Here is a 23,611-nt window from a genome sequence, read left to right on the forward strand (position 1 = left end):
AATACTTGAAAATTCATAAAAAAATACTTTTCGAGGTCACAAAAATACAGAAAAATGTCCAATATTTCTCTTTTAATTCCCTTTCCATATTGACCTCAAGAAAAATTGAAAATTAAGTTCAATTTTAGGTGTTTCTTCACAATGCCAAAGGTTGAATTTGCATAAAAAATACCAATTGAGTCTTTTTATTTGCAATTTTTGCACATTTTAAGTCTAGACATTCAATTGCAGCCCCTTTGAACTTCAATTTGATCAATTACACCCACAATTGCAAGAATTGCACGAATTAGGCCAAATCCCCAAAATGTTTGCAATTTAGTCCGTCAATTTGCCCAATTTTGAAATTACTTTTAATTGAGGGACTTTCATGGTAAAATTGGACCGTTCCCCTATGTTTTCATACATTTCAAATCAATTGGCATAGGTCTCGTAGTCCAATTTGGTCAAATTGACATCCAATTGAACATTTCCCTAATTTGGGCAAGTTAAAAAATTTGGGGTTTTCATGTAAATTGATGGGAAATTTTGGGCAAAACCACTTTTTTAGATAATATCCAGGGTCCTAAGTTCAATTTTGAAGTTTAATTGCAAAAATTCCCAACCAATTTTGTTTAATTTTGAAAATTGCGTGAGATTCACTATCTGAACCGGTTCGGACCGGTCTGGCCGCCGGTCGGACCGGCTAGACCGGTCCCGAGCAGTGTCGTCGTCCCCAACTGAATTGTGCATTTTGCAGGTTTGCGAGATGAAATTCAACCCTCAAATTGAAGTCCAAATCGACACCAATTGAGCCAATTGATGTGGGGGTTTTAATATTCAAGTCGGGCTCCGTCGATCGCCACCTCCGGCGCGACTAGCCGTCGCCGGAGCACGGCGAAATCGCCGGTCAAAGGCGCGGCAATCCGAGAAGTCAACATCTTCGAATTAGAGTCAAATTCTTGCTCATTCGCGCTCGCCCGAGTGTCGAACGGACGTTGACGGAATCATAACCGATTCCGTCACCGTCCGGTGACCAAAAGCCACGTGATCAACACGTGAGGACGTCACCGACTCAACCTCCCGGTCGCGCGCAAATTTTGAAAACGCAGTATAAAAGGCTGGGATGGTTCTAGAACGAGAGAAGAGGCTCATTGTGCTCGCGAGATCCAACCGAATAGAGAGAGTGAGATAGATAGAGAGAGAAGCTCTCGAGTGGCTTCCATCGCCGGAGCTTCGAACAAGTCCGCAAGTACTTCGGTCCGGCCAATCCAGGCCAAATCGGCGCGGTGGATCGTCACCGGAACTTCCTCCAAGCTCGGACGATTCGATCGCACCAGCTCTGCACCGCTTGAAACGTCCAAATCGGGTGAGTCGAGCTTCGGTTTCCTCACGGTGCGATCATGGCATATCACTTCTGCGAGCACGATTTTTACAATTAATTTGTGCCTTTTTATCCTTGTGCATCCACGACCATCATCGCATCCTTTTTTCGCATTGATTTCGCCCGAGTCACCCGAATCAAACCTCCAACATTTCTCGGTTCGGCCGATCTTCGGCCGACAAATCCGGCAACGCCGGCTCGGCTCGGAGTCCGAGGTAAGTGTCCTTAACTTGATATTATAGTACCTGAAGCTTTGATTGCATTGTTATGCTCGATATTGCATGATTGAAGTTTGAGATGCCGTATTTGTATATGGCTTATTTCTTGTGATTTAGCCGTTGAAATGTTTTGATTCTTTAGTATGTTAATCCGGGAGATCATTAGGAATAGTTTGGTGTAGGTTTGGGGTTGATCGGCCGAGGTTTCACCGTCGGATCTCGCCGGGAAGCCTCGGCCGTCCGTTTCGTGTCGTCGCCGCGAAGAAGACGACGATGACGTGGCGATCAAAGTTGGTCAGCGTGCTTAGGTGTCGTGATAGGATTGGTCCAGTGGAGTCCGATCGGCTCGGCCGTTGGCGCGAGCGAGCCGGCCGGGCTCGGATCCAACACCGAGATAATTAGGTAGGTTTGATTCTCGGCCGTTGGATCGCTCTTTTTTTTTTTTTTAGATATTAGATAATTAGTTTATATTAGGTAGAAAATAAAAAACGCGAAAACGGTGCCGTTCGGTGTAGATGTTGCGACGTCGTTTTAGGTAGATCAGGAACGAACGGCTAGGATATAAGCTAGGATTAATCGCAGCCGTTCAATATACTAATTGAAGCGTCGTCGTTTAGGGCGGATCTAGAACGGACGGCCGAGATCGGACCTAGGATTAATCGCAGCCGTTCGGTGTATTAACCGAAGCGTTGTCGTTTTGACCATGAGTGGATGGACGGTCTAGATCGGGTTTAAGGTTTAATCGTGGCCGTCCACTTGATTCAAGCGTTGCGGCGTCGTTTCGGGAGTATAGACCAAGGCGACGTCGTTTTGATCGTAGGCGTTCGGACGGCTGAGATTGATCTAGGAATTGATCTCGGCCGTCCATCGTTTTTGTATATATATTCGGATATTAGAAAACGTATTAGAAAAAATAAAAAAACAAAAACAAAAACAAAAAATAATAAATAATAAATAGTTTAAATAGGAACGGCGCCGTTTTAGGTATCGCGGGCGAGTCCAAGGCGGTCGGACCGGGTTGACCGGCAGTTGACCGGTTTGACCCGACCCGGTTCTTTAATAAAAAATAATAAAAAATAAAAAAGAAATTTCCAAAAAAATCCAAAAAAATTGCAAAATACTTAGAAAATTCATAAAAATTCCCGGATTTTCACAAAAAATTTCTAAAAATTCCTAGATCGATTCGGGACTCATAAAGTCTGGATCGAAAATTTTGAGACTTCGAGGGTCGATTAATTTCGATCCGGAAAATTCCCAATATTTTAAAAAAATAAAAAATAAAAAATCCAAAAAAATAAAAAAAAATAGAAAAATTCAAGAAAATCACCAAAAAATGGGAAATGGCCACATTCAACTGGCCCGACCCCAATTTTGTGATTTTCGGGTCCCGAACTCCCAAAAATGACCATTCTACCCTTTCGGGCCTTTCGCCCCAAATTTTCACCAAACCACCCCGAAACCCAAATTCGATTTTTTGTGTGGGTCGATAGGGCCATTTTAGACATGTCAAACTTTGATTGATTGATTTGATTGCTTGTAATGATTTTTGATTGCGCATTATTTTTTTGATTGTGATTGATTATGATAGAAAATTCCCACCTGCATGAAAACTTAGAATTGTTAGGGCCTACCTCACTCGATATTACATCCGTATGAATTCTTAGGTTAGAAAAACAATCAACATCGGTAACCGAAAGGGCGTCAAATATAAAATTTGGCGTAACCAAGTCCCCGGACCCAAAATCTCGGGTTTTCGCGGAACCGAACGGTTTCTCCCGACCGCTCGGTAAGGTTTTCCGATCGTACCTTCCAATAAATCGATCGGTGGTGACTCCAAATTGCATGTACACTTCACACATGCCACCCGACCACACAAGGTCAATTTCAATATTTTATAAATTTTACCCGACATCGCGATTCGAGTAATGGGTCTTGGGAGGGACCCGCGATCCCATAAAAAAAAAAGTAAAAAGGGGGGATCGGCTCGTTAACCCTGTTCGCCCCCGCCGGGATATTCTTTTGTCGATCCGACGGAGGAGGGTCGCGACAAGGGGGCTACTTGGAAGATTGAATTATATATCCAGATTCATATCCCAACTGTCAGAAACAATGAAACCCTTTTTCAAGCTCCTGAAGAAAGGTGCAAAGGTCAAATGGGATGCAGAATGTCAACAAGCATTTGAGAAGATCAAGGAATATCCGGTACAACCTCCAGTATTGGTACCTCCTATCCCTAACGTTCCTTTAACTTTATATCTGACGGTTAATGACGAATCCTTGGGAGCTTTACTTGCCCAAACTAACCCCAAGGATCGTAAAGAACGGGCCATATACTATTTGAGCAAAAAGTTCACAACATCTGAAGCCAAATACCCAGCAGTGGAAAGAACTTGCGTAGCATTGGTGCGGGTCCTCCACAGATTGAGGCAATATATGCTGCATTATCATATAGAACCGGTCACTGAAAATGACCCTATCAAGTACCTTTTGAAGAAACCAATATTGTTAGGAAAGATGGCTAAATGGCAAATACTACTTTCAGAGTTTGATATCAAAACCTCTCCCCAAAAGTCCGTCAAGGGAAGAGCAATTCTTGACATGCTAGCCGAGAATCCTCCTAAAGACGTTTTGAGCAAAACAAGGGAGGTCAAATTCGAACATATCTGAAGACAAATGGACAATGTACTTTGACGGCGCAATGAACCTCACTAGATCAGGTGCATGGGCGGTTCTGATATCCCCCGAAGATCAACATTATACGGTTTCAGCTAAATTGGTGTTTCCGTGCACCAATAACATTTCTGAATATGAAGCCTGCATACTAGAATTACAATTGGCCATCTCATTAAAGGTAAAGAAGCTATTGGTATATGGAGATTCCATGTTGATTATTTTACAAACCCAAGGGGAGTGGAAAACGAAGGATCCCAAGCTTATCCCTTATCATAAGTATCTCGAAGAGCCGATCCAACATTTTGAGGAGATCACTTTTGAATATCCGCCAAGAACTCGGAATCACTTCGCGGATGCTCTGGCCACATTATCAGCCATGTTACAAGTGCAAAATGGCCTTGAGATAGAGCCATTAAGGATTGACATCTTGGAGCAACATGCATACTGCATGGTCATTGAAGAAGAACTTGATGAAGAACCGTGGTATCATGACATTAAGAATTATTTGCTGAACGGCGAATTCCCACGGGATAGTCAACCGGAAGATAAAAAGTACATAAGTAAGATGGCATCTAAATTCTTCCTCGGCGGACGGATCCTATATAAGAGGTCCTTTGACTCGATCCTCGCGAGGTGCGTAAATTCCAAAGAAGCAAATCTCATTATGAAAGAGATTCATGAAGGGGAATGCGGACCGCATATGAATGGTCACCTCCTCGCCAAGAAGATCATGAGACTCGGGTATTCTTGGATGACTATCGAGTCGGATTGCAACCAGCATGTGAGATCCTGTCATCAATGTCGGGTATACGGCGACAGGATAAATGCGCCACCAACCGAGCTACATCAAATGTCGGAACCATGGCCATTACGTATGTGGGGAATTGATATGATTGGCCCTATCAACCCAAAGGCCTCCAACGGACATTGCTTTATTATGGTGGCTATTGATTATTTCACCAAATGGATTGAAGCTAGCTCATATGCCAATGTTATGCGAACAGGCGTGGCTAAATTCATCAAGAGAGATATCATTTCAAGATATGGAGTGCCAAGAGCCATCATTACAGACAATGGCTCCAATCTGAACAACAAGGTAGTCGATCACCTATTGGAACAATTTAAGGTACGACACCTTAATTCTTCACCTTACCGCCCGCAAATGAATGGAGGCGTGGAAGCGGCAAACAAGAACATCAAGAAGATATTGGCTAAAACTGGCGAGAAATATCGAGATTGGCATGAGAGATTGCAATATGCTCTCATAGCCTACCGAACTTCGATTCGTACTTCAACCGGGGCAACTCCCTACTCTTTGGTATATGGTATGGAAGCAGTCCTACCGGTAGAGATGGAAATCCCCTCTTTAAGGATTCTGTCTCAAGTTGAATTCACGGAAGATGAGTGGAACCGCGAGAGGCATGAACAATTAAATCTGATTGATGAAAAGCGATTAAAGGCTATCCGCCATGGTCAAAGCTACCGGAAGAAAGTAGCCGGGGCTTTTAATAAGAAGGTCAAGCCTAAAAATTTTGAAGCGGGGATGCTGATTATGAAGAAAATGCTCCCAAATGCTCAACATCCGGGAGGCAAATTCATGCCAAATTATGAAGGCCCCTACGTGATTCGGAAGGTCTTATCCGGGGGAGCTCTTATACTTGTAAACATGGATGGGGAAGAGTTGGCAAGTCCAGTAAATGCGGACGTCGTGAAGAGATACTATCCTTGAAATAAAATTGAGCTTCAAAGCGATTGATGAGCAGATCCGAGTCACATAAAGTTTTGCACTCGCATGACATTTGCATACATGCATTTACATATGTTGGTATTTTGTAGGTGGACTGGGAGTCATGAAGAATCCTACTGAGCCATGAATCAAACAGGGAAGTCACCTTTGGAATTTAAAATTTTGAATATCTTTGATTGATTGTTTCCTTTTGTTTTTACGGGAAACGGGAGTCAACACATCCGAAGAAGACAAGAGGAAGTCGCTTCGGGATTTGAAATTTTGAACATTTTTAATCGATCGTTTCCTTTTTGTTTTTTACGGGAGACGGGAGTCAACATCCGAAGGAGACAAGAAGAAATCGCTTCGGAATTTGAAATTTTGAATATCTTTAACTGATTGATTCCCTTTGTTTTTACGGGAAACGGGAGTCAACATCCGAAGGAGACAAGAAGAAATCGCTTCGGAATTTGAAATTTTGAATATCTTGAACTGATCGTTTCCTTTTGTTTTTACAGGGGACAGAAGTCAATATTTGAAGAAGACAGGTTTGAGGTTCTCCTCTTTTACAAAGTATTTCCATACACCGTCGTGCTTGAAATTGAAAAACTTGGATTTATAAAGCCACAAGGCCCTTTCAAAGAGACATTCCTTTCAAATTTCAGAAACATCTTTTGAATACCCTTTTTGATGAAAATTTTTGCGAATGATGAATTTTGATGAAAACGCCTCGGCTTTCTACAAAAGGGCATGTTTTGAAAGCTTTTCGAAAGAGTGATCCTTCAAATGAAAAGAGGCAAGCATTGTCCTTAAACACGTCCCGGATACACTGGAGTGATGAGTGAGAGTGATAGAGCAAAAGAGCTTAACCTCGGGACGTAGGGATCATTCGCGGTGATTACATGGATTGAAATGATGAAAGACATTTCCATTTCAAAATTATCCATACACATTTATATCCCTTGATAACCACTCTGAGCCAAAAATGGAGAGTTTTATGAATATAACCCTGTCAAGAACCACCCCACACTATGGCATATTTGGAGGTTCATTGGATGATTCCTTGGAGAAAAGATCGGGTAAGACTTTATTGTGCTAACCTGTATCAATCTTTTTGTGATAACTTCAGGTGATTTCTAGCAAAGACTCGGAACACCTCAAAGTGAAGAAAAGCACTTCATTTTTATACCCCCAAACATTTACCCTTTGAAGAGCCAATTTGAGCCTTTGAATATTCATTTCTAAACCCTTGATGGTGATCACCTCCCACGCATGGGGCAAACAAAGGAATTACCAGCAATGAGTCAAAAGCATGGTCGGAAGCATTTTGATCTTGGTCTCCAAAAGAGCCGATCAATGCAAAAAATGATGAGAAATAAAAAGGCTAGAAAAAAGCAAAGTGCCTGGTAAAAGCAAGGCCAAAGCCCATGAAAAGAGCATCCCAAAAAGGGGTAGATCCTAAAGGAAAATCATCAAGATGAAAAGAGGACAATCCTCAAAATCAATTGAAAAATGGATGACCATGAATCTATTGCAAAGAAAGCAAATAAAAGTTGGAAAAATGTCAAGGTGATCACCAAAGTTCACCCCTCTTTGAAAATATGGTCATTCTTAAAGAGCCCACCTTAAGCCAAGATACAACCTGTCACCAAAACTTTTCTGATCTAAGAGGTGTTTCGGGTTGACGCAAGAAATCATACGGGAAGCTACCACTTAAAGAGGTAAGTACAATCCTGTCTTATCATGTCTTCGGGGTACTTGACTTGTAAACCCGAATAAGCTATTATCGATCAAGGTTCATTTCTAAGCCTCAAAATGAATATCCTTTGATAAGCCTTTGACCTGACACGAATTACGGTCCCTTTTAAAATGCCTTCTTTGATTAGTCGGATTGTATACATCTCGAATGATCCCGAAACCTCAAGGTTAGGTTTTCTATGAGCAGATTGGAATTTCAAGAAAAGCCTTCCCAAATGGTGAGAAGCCCTCTTGGATGAAGGAAAACCATTTTGAAAAACTTTTAAGACAACCTTTTTTGAAGAACCCTCGGGATGTGTCATTCAAAATCCATCCTCAGTGGAAATTTGAGCTTGTGATTAGACACATTTCCTTCACAAATACACTTTGAAAATTTGTTTGTAATTCTTGAGTTCCTCTCCAGAACTTGAGATTGTCATTTTAATGATGTTTGATTGAACTTTCTGCGGGTTCCTTGGTGACCCCAAATCCTCGGAAAAGTTACATTTTAAAGATTTGATTAACTTGGATTTTCTGCGGGTCTTACGGCGTCCCCAAGTCCTCGGATCCTCAATTTTAGAAAATTTGAAATAGGGTTTGAGCTTCTGTAGGTACACTAGTCAACCTAGGTCCTCAGATGGCACCCTCTCGGACGGTGAGTAGCTTTCTAGATGAAAGCCGATCTGCTTTTTAGAAAATTTGAAATAGGGTTTGAGCTTACGTAGGTACACTAGTCAACCTAGGTCCTCGGATGGCACCCTCTCGGACGGTGAGTAGCTTCCTAGATGAAAGCCGATCTGCTTTTTAGAAAATTTGAAATAGGGTTTGAGCTCACAGAGGTACACTAGTCAACCTAGGTCCTCAGATGACACCCTCTCGGACGGTGAGTAGCTTCCTAGATGAAAACCGATCCGCTTTTTTAGAAAATTTGAAATAGGGTTTGAGCTTACGTAGGTTCTCTAGTAATCCTAGGTCCTCAGATGGCACCCTCCCGGACGGTGAGTAGCTTCCTAGATGAAAGCCGATCTGCTTTTTAGAAAATTTGAAATAGGGTTTGAGCTTCTATAGGTACACTAGTCAACCTAGGTCCTCGGATGGCACCCTCTCGGACGGTGAGTAGCTTCCTAGATGAAAGCCGATCTGCTTTTTAGAAAATTTGAAATAGGGTTTGAGCTTACGTAGGTACACTAGTCAACCTAGGTCCTCATACACTACGTACATGCCACCCGACCACACTAAGGTCAATCTCGATAAAATTTTCTTCACATCGCGATTCGAGTAATGGGTTTTGGGAGAGACCCGCGATCTAAAAATCCCGTTGACAACCGGGGTCATATAAAAAAAAGGATCGGCTCGTTAGCTCTCGCCCCCGCGCGCCGGAAGGAGGGTTGCGACACTATCAATCAAAATCAATGAATAAAAGTGCACAGATCAAGGAATCCATAACGTGAGGATAAAATGCATCGGCTCCACACAACATGCCTAGTATAGCCCTAAAGGCTTAGAGAATAGCCCATTTAAATTCGGGAATGGTTCGAAAAAAATTTGAGACAAAGTGTCTAGAAGGGTCAAACAGTCATTTGAGAAGGCTCGAAAACCCAAAATCGACAAAATTGGGTTGGGCTAGTTGAATGTGGTATTTTTCCATTTTTGTATTTTTGGGAATTTCTCTAAATTTTTCTTATTTTTCTAATTTTTTTGGAATTTTTTATGAATTTTTTTTTTGGTAAGGTAAGTATGTATTGATCTTCCAAAAAGCTAGGTACAAAAGAGCCGGACACAAAAACCATGAACTCAAGGTAGCATAGGATGTGGCATAGGGAGTTCATGGGATTATGAATTTTTATTGATTTTCTAAATTGTTATTTTTTTAATGAATTTTTTAATATTTTTCGAATCGGGTTGACCCGACCCACGCGAAACGGACTCTCAACCCGGACCCTATCGGTCCCAAGTTGGCCTAAACGACACCGTTTTTGTATTTTTTTTTAATTATTTTCCAATTTTTCTAATTTTTATCTATTTTCCAAGAATTTTCAATTCTATTCATAAATCCCATGGTCTAGATTCACCCACGTGACTAAGCCACAGTCCTCTGATTAGCATACTAAGATTAACGGCCAGGATCGAATGGAGACTATCATCTAAGTTGTCCAATCTACATAATAAAACTAATGGCTGAAATCGAACGGGGAGACCGACTCTTAGCCGTTCGATCTAAATATTAGATCCTATGGCCACGATTGTACAGCGTGACTAATTCTCGATCGTCCGATTAAATTTTATTTTTTATTTCTGAGAACTCCCAGATTGAGACACGAGGCCCAAAATCGATTGTACGATCCGGGTTTTATTTTTAATTTTTGAAAATGCTTCAAAATAATATCCTGGCAATGCCAAGTCGGACGTTGACCAAGTCAATGATGTTGACTAGTCTTCATCTTCCTTGCATAACCATCGCATGGACGGCCGAGACTTCTCTAGCGCCGATCCACGGTCAAACATGGGCCAAATGCTACGAAATCGGCCCCATTCAATTCTTCTCAACGTCCTCTACAACATATCCGAAATCTACTCTAAATTATCAACAAAATGAACATGAATCAAGCTCAAACCAATATGGCCATGGCAACTTCAAACTCGCAAACCGGAGTATAACTATGCAATTCAATCATAGATTAGCACCATAAGGAGTTTAGAACACTTACTTGAAGCTCCAATCAAGCTCTAGGTTGCCAGATTTCGTTGGCCAAGTCACGACAATCCTAGCTATGGAGGAGGTTTTGACTCGATGTTTTCGTGCAAAATCGATACAAAAATAAAACGTGATTGTGCTTAGTATACTTACTTCAAAGACCAAAATGCCTCAAAAAATCAACGAAAACTCGAGATGCCATGTGAGCATAGTGAGAAGGTTGAAAGTTCAGCTCATTGCTTTTGAGATCGTCGATTGCGAGACCGGTGGCGATCTCCTCCTTGCAGATTTGGCAAGCTTCTTGAAGTGGTTTGGCAGCTTGATTAGCCCTAGATTTTCCGGGTTGAAGATCTATAGTCAAAGCTTGAACTCTTGTCAATGGCGGACGATGAGAGCTTCTTTCTCTCTCTATTCTGTTTCGTCCGTGAACCAAATGAGCCTCTCTCCCGATCAACAACGTGTGGATTCCTTCTTATCCACTTTGAATCTATTTTGCACTTGCACGAGGGGTCACCAACTTTGTTCGCACGTGACCTCACAAGGAATTAGGTCCAAATAGCATCGAGACAACTCGGGATTCCATCCAACTCCATTTGATTCTCTGGCGAGCACAAGTTAGACGTGAATGGTTCGAAATATGCTCGAGCTGTTAAAGTTGAATTTGGGTGTTGCCACGACATCGATCGAGCTGCCCAGCCTTGTCCGGCGATCTTAGGTCGTGAAAGTAGTCTTGATCGACGCGAGATGAGGCGGCGAACAAAATCCCTCCCATATTACCTTCAATCGAGCTTGGGAAGGTTGTCAATTTCTACGCCAAAATCCAAACTGCAAATTTGTTTAAAATGCATGGGAATGGTTGGGGAAGAAGAAGGTGGTCGCCCACATCGCGAGGTCAAATCCTGTTGACTCGACGGACCCGGGTGACCAAGAAACGTTGAATTGACCCCCAAAAATATAGAATCAGTCAAATTGAATTGCATAATTGGATTCAAGGTTATGAATTCTATATGAAAATGCATAGATTGGGAAAAAAAATGGTATCGAATTATATGAAACCCCCAAATTTCTAATTTGACCTAGAAAAGTAAATTGATAAATTCAAACCCCAAATGGTATAATCTGTCCAAGCTATCCTCACCAATCGATTCAGGAGGTTAAAAACTATAGGGTAGTGGTCCTACTTTGGCATGATGATCCCTAGGTTTTGATTAATTACATTTTAATTAAAACCCGGTGACTAAATCGAAAAATATTTGTGCATTTAGGTCCTTTTAGTCAAATTGTGCAATTTTTCCAAACATATAGATTGAAATGAAATGCAAGGTACTAAAGTCTAATGTTATGACTCTAAAAAGTTAAAAAAAAAATCAACTAAAATGACTCGAAATGTAATTTTTGGGCCAATTTAAGACTATATTCAATGAAGAGACATAAGGTCCCTAAGTGAATTTTTCAAATTTTAAGAGGCCAAAATAATAAGGGAAACTAAAGAAAAATATCAACTATTTTTGTGTATTTTTACGGTCTTGAATGCTATTTTCCCCCATTTTTTCAAGTATTTTTTCTATTTTCGAAAAATATTAAAAATACAAAAATATGAAAAATCATTGTTTGTTAAAAAATGGTTCCTTATGTTTGGCCAAGACTCCGAAGTTAATTTTGTAATTTTTTCACTTTTTATGGATTTTCTAAGAATTTTTTAAAAATAAAGCGATTAAAAATCAAGTGTCAATATGATTAAAATAATATTTTTCGTTAAATCATTTTCTTAATTGATTCAAATGCCAAAAATGAAGAAAGTATCTTCCCAGTAAATACATTAACAAAATAAATTAAGCCTTGGTCTCAAGTCACCTCATCTCATTAGCCGACCATTTGTTCGCCGGCTAGTGAGCAAGTGCATCTACACGACACTTTCCAACAGGCCATGGCTAGGGTATTTTCGTGCAAGGGCATTCTCCCTCTACTGCGTTTCTTCGTTTTCTTTCTTCATCATCTTCAATGCATTATAATTTCCTTACTCCTCCATCTCCTTGCTCTGCGTCACCTCCGTCGTCGTCTTCAATACCCTTCATTGGGGTTTTATATTAAAATCCCAAGCTTTTTATTTTGTGTCACCAAAAAGCCAATAATTTGTATTAGCATGGCACACGTGAAGTCCGTTTGTCCGGCCATGCAAAAATTTCAACGGTCGTCTTGGACAATACTATGGCGGCTGGTACATTCATTATGTTGTTTAGATACCGGTGCCACATTTGAAGTTTCTCATAATATTTTTGGAAAAAAAAATCTAAAAGGGAAAAGTGAATCGAAAGTCTTACAATTTCTCATCAAAGTGTAATCGAGTCCTAAAATTTTACTTGTTTGGATTACTATGATAAGTTTTACGATTCGATAAAAAAAAACTTCTAAAATTTTTAAAAAGTGTAATCAAATTTTAAAATTTGTCATATTAATCAAATCAAGTAATTCTACTGATTGCGTTCTTTAAAAATTTTAGGATTTAATTATAATTTTATGATAAGATTTAAGATTTTATTGTATTTTTTTTAAAATTTAAAATTTAAATGTATTTTCGTGATAAATTTTAGGATTTATTTGTATTCTCATAATAAATTTTAGGACTTATCACGCAATTATCCCAATCTAAAAAGCACGAAATAACTCCAAGCCACGCGAATCCCATTTTCTCTCCTCCATCCACAGCTGCGGAGCCTTGCGCAACCGCTCGAAACTGCGGAAGCCACCATCGCCGTCGTTGGTTGCAAATTCTAGCCAGGTCCATACCGTCTCTCTCTCTCTCTCTCTCTCTCTCTCTCTCTCTGCGTACCAGTATTTCTCTCATTGAAGCTTTTTCCAGCCCCGCGACCATGTGAAATTAGGGCAAAGTTCGCCCTAAAAAGTCTAAAATCAGAAGTTGTCGAACGAAACTTCGGGGAGGAGGAACTCGTAGCTCTGAAGAGCTCAGTGAAAGCGCCCCTGTCGCCGTCGTCGTCCGATTTCCTTCCTTGAATCATTCTGGTCGTCTCCTTGGCCTCTGTCCAAGTTCATCCACTCACGTCTCCTTACTTCACTCGTTTTCCACTCTCTCTCTCACTCGTCCTGTCTTCAAGCTTTTACGAAGAGGGCTTGGAGTTCGTGCCCATAGAAATGAAGGATCTACATGGATGTGTCAGTTGTGTAACATATAAATAGTGTGTTCTAATATTTCATGATAACGGATGTCTATTTAATTACTAATATGGAACTCATTCGCTTGTCTTATTAATATCCTATCGTTTTATCATCAAAGAGAATATGTGGGGTGCACTTTGAACTATATTTGCTTTTCTTTAGAGTATTATGCTTGTAATTGTGTAAAACAAAGTCTCCATATAACAATTCTGCTGCAATTTGTGAAATTTGTAGGATCTTATGATCCTTGATTCGATCATTGGAACCCCAATGCCCCTACTTAGGATCCCTGTCCTGACAACGTTGCACTTAAGTTTGTGCATAAGAGCAAACTATCTAATATTTTGGACAGCCGTTTGGTTCGTGTTATTCTTAATCTATGGCTTATACTTTAGTTTATCAGGTACCATGGAGATTGACAAAGCAGTCAGGGAATGTGATGATAGGAGGCTCAAGACTAAGTATGCTAATGCCATTTATGTCATCCAGAGGGCTTTAGCCCTCTACTCGTACGTTCTTTCTTTCCTCCCTTCTGCAGTTTTTAACAGTTCTATATATGCAGGTGTGATCTTGGTTTTTTCATTTATAGGTTAGGTTTTAATTGCTTACAAATATGTGAAGATGATAGGAGGAATAAGAGTTTAATTCTTGATTCTGATTGTCACTAGAAATCTGAAAATCATTTGAACCGAGGCAAATAGTTGGAATTCCAGTCAGTTTGATTTTTCTGAGGCCCCCAAATAGCATAACATTGTGAATTTTGCAGCATATTTTCTTCTGTACAATTTGTCAGCCAGTAATGTTCTCAACTTGAACTCTCAGTCTGAAAATACTAAGCTTTTGACTTAACATTCTTTCAGTATTTCACTTGGTTGTTTCTTGTGTTGATCCTTAGAACTCATTGTTGTATTGTCATTGTGATTCCTGAGGGGTATATAGATGTATGATGTATGTTCTTCATAGTTTACCTTTATCTCTTCGATTGCTGATACATGTGCTGTCCTTGCTTGCTTCAATTGTCCTTAGTCTTAGATGGTGCTTGCTGATCTCATTTCTTTTGGTGTTGTTCTTCTTCTTCAATTTGATCTGACAAATGTGCTTTAACATAACAAGGAAGTTGATTTTAGAAATCTCTCATTCCCTTGATCTTTCCTCCTTAAGATAATATGAACCGTTTTAGACTACTTAAAAGAATCTATTCAGCAAGCTCTTATTTTGAGCTTCCCACACCTTCATCACCATGCCATGCTTGGTGTACTGGATTTCGTTAATGTTATTGCTTTAAGTGGTTTGTTTCTCATACCTCTTTGCAACCTGAATCATCTGATCCCGTGTCTTGTCTTACCCTCGTTAAATTTGGTTATCTTCACTACCCTTCTGCGTCTGTGAGCTTGGTTTTGTGAATGTTATGGTTATTGTGGTGAATTGCTCATATTTCTAAGACTAGAAATTGTGCCTGTCAAGTTTTAATCTTGCAAAAGATTTTCTTATTCTCCCTATCATACTGGAATTGGGTAGAAAGTATTGAGGCAGTTGTGGAGAGTGTTTACTCCTCAAACAGCTAAAAGAAAATTCAAATGACCTGCTGTGGTCTTTTTTGGCCTTGGCATTGGGAAAGATGTCCACCTTTTGCGCATAGTGAGTATGCCTTTGGATAGTTGTTCATAATTAAGGATGAATTTACTTTTTTGTTCCAACAATTCCTTATAGTAGTTATGACTGAGTTGAATAATCATATCTCTTGGTGTTTGGCCAATTTTAAACCATTAACGTCAAAGATGGAGAGGGTTTTGACATTCAAACTCTTAGTTCAACAGAAAAACCTCTTGCAATTAGGTATTCCTATAGCCGAAACGTTTATCCTATTTATGCTAATCTTACTTTTCTCTAGAAATTAAAATAATTAGCTTTTTCTGCTGGAGAATTCAACTCAAAGAGATCGGCTCCAAATTCTTTTCGGGACCACATGTAGTGCTACCACTGGCAAGAATCGTCATTTTCTACTCATTGGCTTCATTTTTCAACATGAGGCCAACCACGTTATTACTTGAGAAAAATGCTACTAATTTGCTTTTGAAGTTGGGTTAGTGAGTAATTATATACTGGAATGGATTGGAAATATATGTGCAACTGATAGAAACTTTCTGTACATAAAGGCAAGGCATCTGTCTTTCCTGATCACTGTTAATTCTTTTATAGAAAATTTGTGCTCTCAAAGGTGTTTGTGATGCTTTGTCAGAGTGCCATATGAAATTATCTGGTAGTTGAGCTTTTGTGTAGCAAATATGTTGATATTTTAATTAATTGGCCATCATGAAGTACGAGTTTGCATGACTTCATCATATTTTAATATCTGCAAGAGGTCTGAGTGCCTTCTCCCATGGAAAGCTCTTCTTGGCAAAAGGGAAATACATCCTAAGGAACGAAATGCTCCTTCTCTACATCTGTTTGTATATTCCTCTGGAATTTAGTTTCCTTATGTTGCTGAGCAGTCTTGGGTTTCATATTTTGCGTTTAAATTCCTATGACAATTAGTCCCTGAGTTTATATTGGACTTATTTAGCACTTTGACAATTTACAGTATCGAAGAGGTTGCTTTCAGTTTCAATGGTGGAAAAGATTCAACTGTAAGTAGTCATATGCTTATGTTATGTTTGAGCTAAACCTCACTATTTTGATTATAATCCCTGGACTAAATTGTAGGTTTTGTTGCACTTACTTAGAGCTGGACATGATCTTAGTGAAGCGAACAAGAAATGTCCTAATGGGAATCCACAAGGTTTTCCATTTAGAACAATATATTTTGAGAGCTCTTCTGCTTTCCCTGAGATCAACTCCTTCACACATGGAATTGCTACAATGTGAGGGACAGAGACCTTTTGTTTAAAACCACTAAGATCTATCATTGGATAGCCTTTCAAGTTTTGACGCTAATGTTTTTTTCAATATCCTTTATTTCACACTTTTGTTACGTTAACAGGTATAGTTTGCAGATGGAGGTCATCCACACAGATTTTAAGTCTGGTCTGGAAGCTTTAATACAGAGCAAATCAATTAGAGCTATATTTCTTGGTGTGAGGATTGGTGATCCTACTGCGGTAAAGTTGTTGCTCTACCTAAAAGGACATGCCTCTATTTTGGTCACAGTTTTTCTATTGCCTTTCATAATTCTGATACCTATGTCTTAAGCTTTTTTTCTTCTGAATACTGCAGGTAGGCCAAGAACAGTTCTCCCCGAGTTCTCCCGGTTGGCCTCCTTTTATGAGAGTGAATCCTATATTGGATTGGTCATACAGGTTACTCCATTTAGTCTGATCAGCAGACTTCTTTAACAGTTTCTTCTTGGGTGAATAGCAAGTAGCAATCCATTTGCTTGTGCCAACTAAAGGAAACATGACATTCCATATTTCCGTATTGATTACGTACCGTGTTTTCATTCCTTACCAGTCCTCTTTCCAGAGTCCTTGTACTTTAGCTTTGTAAAATTTTCCTTTGGATTTTTGGGGTTTTCGAAGCATATTCTCTGCCCTAGTGTGATATTTCCCCATTTGTCAAAAGCTAGAGATAAGCATATGTTGATTGGATAGTAACCAAAAAATAGTTCATTGCAGATTTCACATACTACCGTTAATGAGATGAGTACTCCTATATGAACATCGTTATTCTTGGGCAGTATAAGCTCAATAAGCATGGAGCAGCATCAGCTCATGTCAATGCATGCTCTTAATTTTTCCAGGTTCTGTCAACCTAGTTTTAGAATTAGATAATGGATCCAATATTAATCATCCTAACCACACTTTGTACCATTATTTTGACTAGATTCTGTTACATATTTTCCTCGTGTTATCCATGTGGTGCTTAATAGTGTGTGACTACATTCTTTTGTTTTTCCATACTATATCAAAGTGTTCTCATGCTTCTTTTCAGGGATGTTTGGGCTTTCCTCTTGATATGCAAAGTTCCCTACTGCTGCCTTTATGATAAAGGGTAAAGTTGCAACTGATCAAATGTAGTTGCTTCATTTCGTTGAGTACTATATTTTTTGGCTTAATTTTGTTTCATATCCAGTATTGTCTTTAAGTTAGTCCAAATTTAAAGAGCCCTTTGGTTTTCTTGTGATGTCTATACACATGTTAATATCATTGTTTTGTTGAGCGTCGCAGTTATACTTCGATTGGAAGCATACATGATACGGTACCAAATGCATTATTGCGAACTGGTGATTCCGTAAGCGGTGAAGGGAAGTTTAGGCCTGCCTACATGCTTTCAGATGGAAGGCTTGAAAGAGCAGGGAGAGTAAAAAAGTTCTCACCATCAACCCTTTCGGTCTCTTCTTCCAGTGATGGCATGTATAAACTGGATTTTAATAACAGCAGTGTGCTCACAACCTCAATCATTGCTGTTGGGGATGAGATTCTGTAAGCCTCTTTTATGAAACTCTACAAAGGGTTGTTTTCTTGAGCATGATTCACTGTAGTACATCAACCACCATAGCATTTAGAGTCATGAACAGATACCAGGCTTTTCAATAGTCTTTGACCATAGGAATTTCAATTCTGAATAATTAGCTCATGCATACCCCCACATCTGCCCTCCCCCATTCAAGCATGCGCAATCTGCAATAAAAGATCTTCAGCAGTGGAGAATTGCTTTTGTATGCCTTCAAATGGTCTCTTTTTCTTATCTTTTCGTATAACAAAAATTAGAAAGAAGAAGCATTTGCTTCTCTCTCCAAATTTGGGTTTCTTGTCAAGCCTGTGAAGTGTGTTTCCATATTCCTTTAATATTCAAAGGGATGGAGTGGCCATTCTAGTACCATGGTTTGTCTTGGATTCAGCCTCAGAATAATTAGTCTTATCTCTTCTTTGTTGATATTTTCTTGCCGACTGTTGTGCGTGATTCCGTCTCTTATGTATTCCATAGCTCAGATCTGGCATTGTTGAGGATCACTTGGGGCCCCTGTTGTGTAGAAAGCTTCATTCTATTGGTTGGCTGGTGTCGAAATCTGTGACTGTGCGAAACAATGTAAGAGCTAGCATTCCTCCTAATTTAGTTGTTGTTGCATACTTAGTTCTTTGTTCAAAGTCTAGCTCTTGAGGTTTTCCTAATAGAACTCATGTCACGTGTATATCGTCAAAAGGTCTGCTTGCATCATTGCTCGAAATTTCAGTTTTCTAATTTCACCTCTGGATTTTTGTCTCCTGTGACTCACATTTTGATCCAGATTGATTCTGTGGCTGAAGAAGTTGAACGGATGAGATCTACTAATGATATTGTAAGGCGCGGTGACCTATGAAAGTGCCCCTTCTATTATGTTCCTATAGACAGGAAAAATCTGACTAAAATTTTCTACAATTTCTGCTTGTTCATGGCTGGACTTGTGTGTCTGCTATCATGTCTAGGTACTCATATGCGGCGGTGTTGGCCCTCTACATTCAGATGTTACCTTAGCTGGTATTGCAAAGTCATTTGGTGTTCGTTTGGTGAGTCGGTAAATTTTTTTTTTTTTTCGTCTATAATGAATTCCGCCAAAGAATTGTGCTAACAGAACAAAAATGAGTGGGATTTGTGGAGGTGACCCACTTGATAGGAAAAGGTTTGGTGGTTTTCATCATCATCTAAATCGAGCTCACATAAAGGAGGAACACTTGAATGAATTGAAGCTTTGCCATATCAAATTTATGTATGAGTGGATTCATCTTGTTAAATAATCCATTTTTCTTCCAGAAGTAGTTAAGTTGTCTTCATAGAGCTGTCCTTTTGGTGTATGAAAGAAGAAGAGAGCATCTGGGACTGATCGAGCTTTCTATGCTGGTAACTGATTGTTGATTTATTGGTACATCCTGAAAATATTATTTTCTTGTCTCTACTCAGGCTCCTGATGAAGAGTTTGAAGAATACCTTTGGCAATTAATTGGCAACCAATGTAAAGGTGATCGGAATGAGGTATAGAGAGGCTTTGCCAATATTGTTTTTACTCTACTTTGACAATGTTATGGTTGGAATTACTCAACTTGAACGCTTGTTGGAGTTGCTATTTTGTATTCTGGATGGTTAAAATTTTAGGAGCTACGCTCCTGTCATTCAAAAATCAAGGAAGGCATTAAACTTGCCAACATTAGTTTCTCAATTTTACGGAAATGGCTTGCCCAAGTTTGAGAACTATGCTATAATCTTCACTGCCACGTGTTGGCTGTTAATTACCAAATTCCACGCTGTTACTGACCAGTTCATTTTATAGATTTTTAAAATACTCTCCATCTGCTTCTTGATGCTAGTTTAGCGCTGCACCAGGCCATACCATTTTTGCCACTTAACTACACCAACATTTTTTCACAAAAATTGGGCACTCTGTCCTCTCATTGGATTTTTATGCTGTCTTTCCTTTCAATCTGTTTGTGTTCTTTAGAGTTGTACTCTATCGGCAAACTCATCAGTCTCCAAATATTCTACTATACTCCTATAATGCTTCTAGCCTTGCTCTAATTTGACATGTTTTTGATGTTTTTCATTTTAGATGGCTTTGTTACCTGAAGGTATCACAGAATTGTTGCACCATGACAAGCTACCTGTACCTTTGGTATGTTTTCAGAAGCTCCCTTTGGGTGAACTTATCTAGTATCGATAAGTTGGACGTGTTTCAATGCGTGGATCATATACCCTCAGCTTGTGTGAATTGCTCAAAACCTCAAACATGTGACTTTCTTTTTTCAATGATCTCATTATTGCAGCCTTATTCTAATATTGCTGCCATACTTCAGTTTGACTGTCCAAATTTCAGAGCTCAAAAGTTTTAATGTTTTATTTGAGGTCATCCTAAAAATGTGATTCGGAAGTTCATTGTGGGTTTCATAGTGGAAGTGAAACTTCTTCTACACAAACTGTGGGCAGGTCGCCTAGAACAATAGCTGTGAAATAACCGATTATCTTCATCTCGATGCTTTATGCGATAGAATGAATTGTTGGAGTTACACAGGTAGCAATTGTGGGGATGAAAAGGACAGAGAATTCTTTACGGGATGATTAATCTTTGAGTGGTCCTTATACATGTCCAGAGAGGTGCTTCGGCACGTAAACTTTAGATGAATCTCTATGCAAACGAGTTTCACCATTGCCGTCTGATAGAAACTCAGCCTTAAATTGTTTCTCAGACAGTAATTATAAATGATAGAATGGTTATCAACTGGTTTGGGACTGGAATACATGGGCAATGAGCCTATCCTGCATATTTCTGCCCATTGGCGTTGTTTCACAAATCAAATATATTTCCTGTATCTGTATATTGCCTGTACCTGTTATAGTTGAAAAACACTTACTATTAATTTTGGCAGATTAAGTGTCAGAATGTGATCATCCTTAGTGCGACAAATATCACTGAGCTGGACCAGGAATGGGACTGTTTGATTGATTCGATGAGATCAACTGGCCAGTTAGTAGTGGGGGAACCCTTTGTCTCAAAGCGCTTAACAGCAAATCTTTCTGATGTATGTTTTCTCTTGCAAATTGCATAATGTGATTCGATGCTTCCTGCATTCTGAAGACTGGATCTCTAGGGTAGTCAGAATCCTTCTGCCTCGATTAGTAAATTATCCATCCACATAAAGCACAACTAACCTGACATCTTCCTAATAACTCAAGTTGTTAACCTTTGCCAAAGATTGAGGAGCGTGATTTATGCTGATCGGCTTGTCTAGGCATGTAATCTTTGTGGGCCAACCACATCTTCTGATTGGATCATGATTGGAATTTACAGGCATATTGTCTATCGTTTTTTGAATCCTACAGATAGAAGCAGCTGAACCTCTGTCAAACCTTTGCCTTGAATTTCCTGATGTTTGCATTGGTAAGCTCAAATATTAATGTCAGTTCTGTGGAGTGGTATGATTTTCTAATTGATACTTACTCTTTCCTTTATAAGGGTGTTATCGTAAATCACGGCATGGGCCTCTTGTCATCAGCTTCGAAAGCAAGGTACGAATGATCTCTGGATGCTTAGCAAACTATTGCATTCAAATTAATTTCCTCTTCCGCTTAGATATTGAAGAATTTGATTGCAGGATAAGGCAAGAATTGATTCAGCTGTGGTTGCATTGCGCAAGAAGTTCCACTCAGAAGCATTTTCTGAAATCAATTGAGATAGTTCGGATATTTGGGCTTTGACTGGCAAGCTGGAGCAACCAAGAAGCTTACTCATCGATTGCAATGTCAAACACCCACGGGAGCGCACGGGCATTGCACCCTTGTACCACTGGGTGTGCACAGGCATTGCGCCCTCATCCAAGTGGTACAAGGAGATGGTGTAATCACCCATTTGGAGGAGATTGCAAATACAGCAATGAAAGGCTAAATTGAACTTTATACAGCATTCATAGGCAATGCCCCTATAATAATTACAAATATTGATGCGCTTGTCCTTGCAAACAAGCCAATGAAAAGTAGAAAGAGGGCGGGAAGGTGAAATAAAATTTTAGCAGGCTGGTCCAATGCTCGTCTTTTCAAATTAATTAGCTTTTTCCATGTGCTAATCTTATATTTCACCTTCCTTGATTGGTTGCTGGGAAACCTCTGTCCCGACCTTTCGAAAATCCTAATTTGATAGCTTTTCTGTCTTCTGAGGGAGGTCTATCGCATCCGTACTTATAGCTGTACCTTGCTTTGCTTGTGAGCGTTTTAGGGGAAGCTAATGGAATATAGTGCCTTCAAATAATTGCTCTATGGAGCATTGGTGTGATTATTGTTCATGCTTGGGTTGGGTATAGGTGTAGTTGGTGTCAACCCAAACCGAACGGAACCCAAACCTAACTGAAAAATTTCAGGCATTTTCAGATCAGGATTGGGTTCCCATTCGGTTTTGGGAGGTAAACCAAACAGATTTTCTAATGGTTCGATCCGGTTCTGGCATAATACCCGAACTGAACCAAAAGGCAAAACCAAAACAATCGAGTCCAATGGTCGCACGTGACTCTGGCAGCAGGCAGCGCAGAGAGATGGAGTGAGTGAAATAAGGAGAATGATTTCTCCATTGCAAGTGTATCATCCTCATGCGCAGAATCTAAATGCATAAGCTGTCGTGAAGATTTATGGTTTTGTTCATGAAAGTGGTTGTATCATCTTCTTCACGGATATTGTCATCATACCATTTTACCGGGTTTCTTCATTTGCCGTGCTCGTACCTTTTCTACATGCTTGAACTGGAGAAGACTCCATGAAGATGAGAACTACATCAAGTTTGTCGTGGTTATGGCGAAGAAGGAGCCCTCCTCTTCTCCTCCCTAGGTTTGATATCTCAGCCATTCCTTCTCGCAATTAATTCAATGGGGGTGTTCCATTGCAGCTTCTGTCATTTCTTGTTCCCAGAGATAGCTAGCGCTCGAGTGAGATCTGTCATTCGCATCGACTAATTTCGGGCCATTTCTGATTTCGTCAAGTTTCTAACCTGATTTTTTCTACTTTTGAAAAACTAATCCGCGAGGCCTCCATGTTTTGGCTACTTCAATTGGGGCTTGAAGCTATCGAGCTCATCAGATTCAGCACCCCTTCTAATTGTCTATTTCTCTCTTTGATTTTGGCTTTTTCGGTTTGGTTTTAATTGAGAGAGCAAAGTGGCGAGAAGGAAGATGCAGATGGACGGGATGAAGGACCAGAGCAGGCAGGTGAACTAATCACAGACCCAAAATATCAAACCGAAACAAACCGAACTAGGTACTGTAAGAGTCATGCCTCGGTTTGGGCCAACAAATATTTATGCTCTTCATGTCCAGGTCGGTTCTGATATCACTGATATGCCAACCGAAGTGACCCATTAACACTCTTAATGGCTGTTGCATCAAATATGAGATAAGTACACCATGAGTGCCATAACTTGTGTACAGCGTTCATTTAAGTGCCATAACTTTCAAAACGTTCACTTAGGTGTCATAATTTTAAAAAATCGTTCACTTGAGTGCTACAGTAACTTTTCCGGCGTGCCACGTCATCTTTCTGGCGAGCCACGTCATCTTTTCGGCGTGCCACGTCATCTTTTCGGC

At 39.8% G+C, this 23,611-nt stretch overlaps 1 protein-coding gene across 5 annotated transcripts; it reads left to right on the top strand.

The window, feature by feature from the left end:
• The first annotated feature begins 13,051 nt into the window (after nt 1-13,051).
• Nucleotides 13,052-22,208, top strand: LOC115729358 (FAD synthase). Of its 5 annotated transcripts, XM_048282175.1 has the most exons (19): nt 13,069-13,188; nt 13,346-13,454; nt 13,987-14,092; nt 16,165-16,210; nt 16,287-16,444; nt 16,564-16,681; nt 16,797-16,879; nt 17,511-17,570; nt 17,747-18,001; nt 18,512-18,608; nt 18,808-18,858; nt 18,986-19,066; nt 19,458-19,529; nt 20,101-20,163; nt 20,915-21,067; nt 21,369-21,426; nt 21,502-21,554; nt 21,641-21,812; nt 21,846-22,208. In XM_048282175.1, the coding sequence occupies exons 3-18, from the start codon at nt 13,992-13,994 to the stop codon at nt 21,716-21,718; spliced, it is 1,527 nt and encodes a 508-aa protein (XP_048138132.1). In that variant the 5' UTR covers nt 13,069-13,188; nt 13,346-13,454; nt 13,987-13,991; the 3' UTR covers nt 21,719-21,812; nt 21,846-22,208. The 5 variants fall into 5 exon arrangements, with proteins under 5 accessions (XP_030515764.1, XP_030515767.1, XP_048138131.1 ...); XM_030659904.2 differs by lacking the exon at nt 13,346-13,454 and having other exon boundaries at nt 13,052-13,188; XM_030659907.2 differs by lacking the exon at nt 13,346-13,454 and having other exon boundaries at nt 13,059-13,188; nt 13,979-14,092.
• The last annotated feature ends 1,403 nt before the right edge of the window (nt 22,209-23,611 follow it).

This window comes from Rhodamnia argentea, chromosome 7 (assembly GCF_020921035.1).
Source record: "Rhodamnia argentea isolate NSW1041297 chromosome 7, ASM2092103v1, whole genome shotgun sequence".
NCBI classification, from domain to species: Eukaryota; Viridiplantae; Streptophyta; class Magnoliopsida; order Myrtales; family Myrtaceae; genus Rhodamnia; species Rhodamnia argentea.

Bases quoted from the DNA above. Each gene is read 5' to 3' on its own strand.
- LOC115729358 (XM_030659904.2), top strand. From the start codon at position 13,992: ATGGAGATTGACAAAGCAGTCAGGGAATGTGATGATAGGAGGCTCAAG. The intron at 19,067-19,457 runs GTGAGTCGGTAA...GTCTCTACTCAG, and splicing joins AGTCATTTGGTGTTCGTTTG to GCTCCTGATGAAGAGTTTGA. The intron at 21,068-21,368 runs GTATGTTTTCTC...TGAATCCTACAG, and splicing joins TAACAGCAAATCTTTCTGAT to ATAGAAGCAGCTGAACCTCT.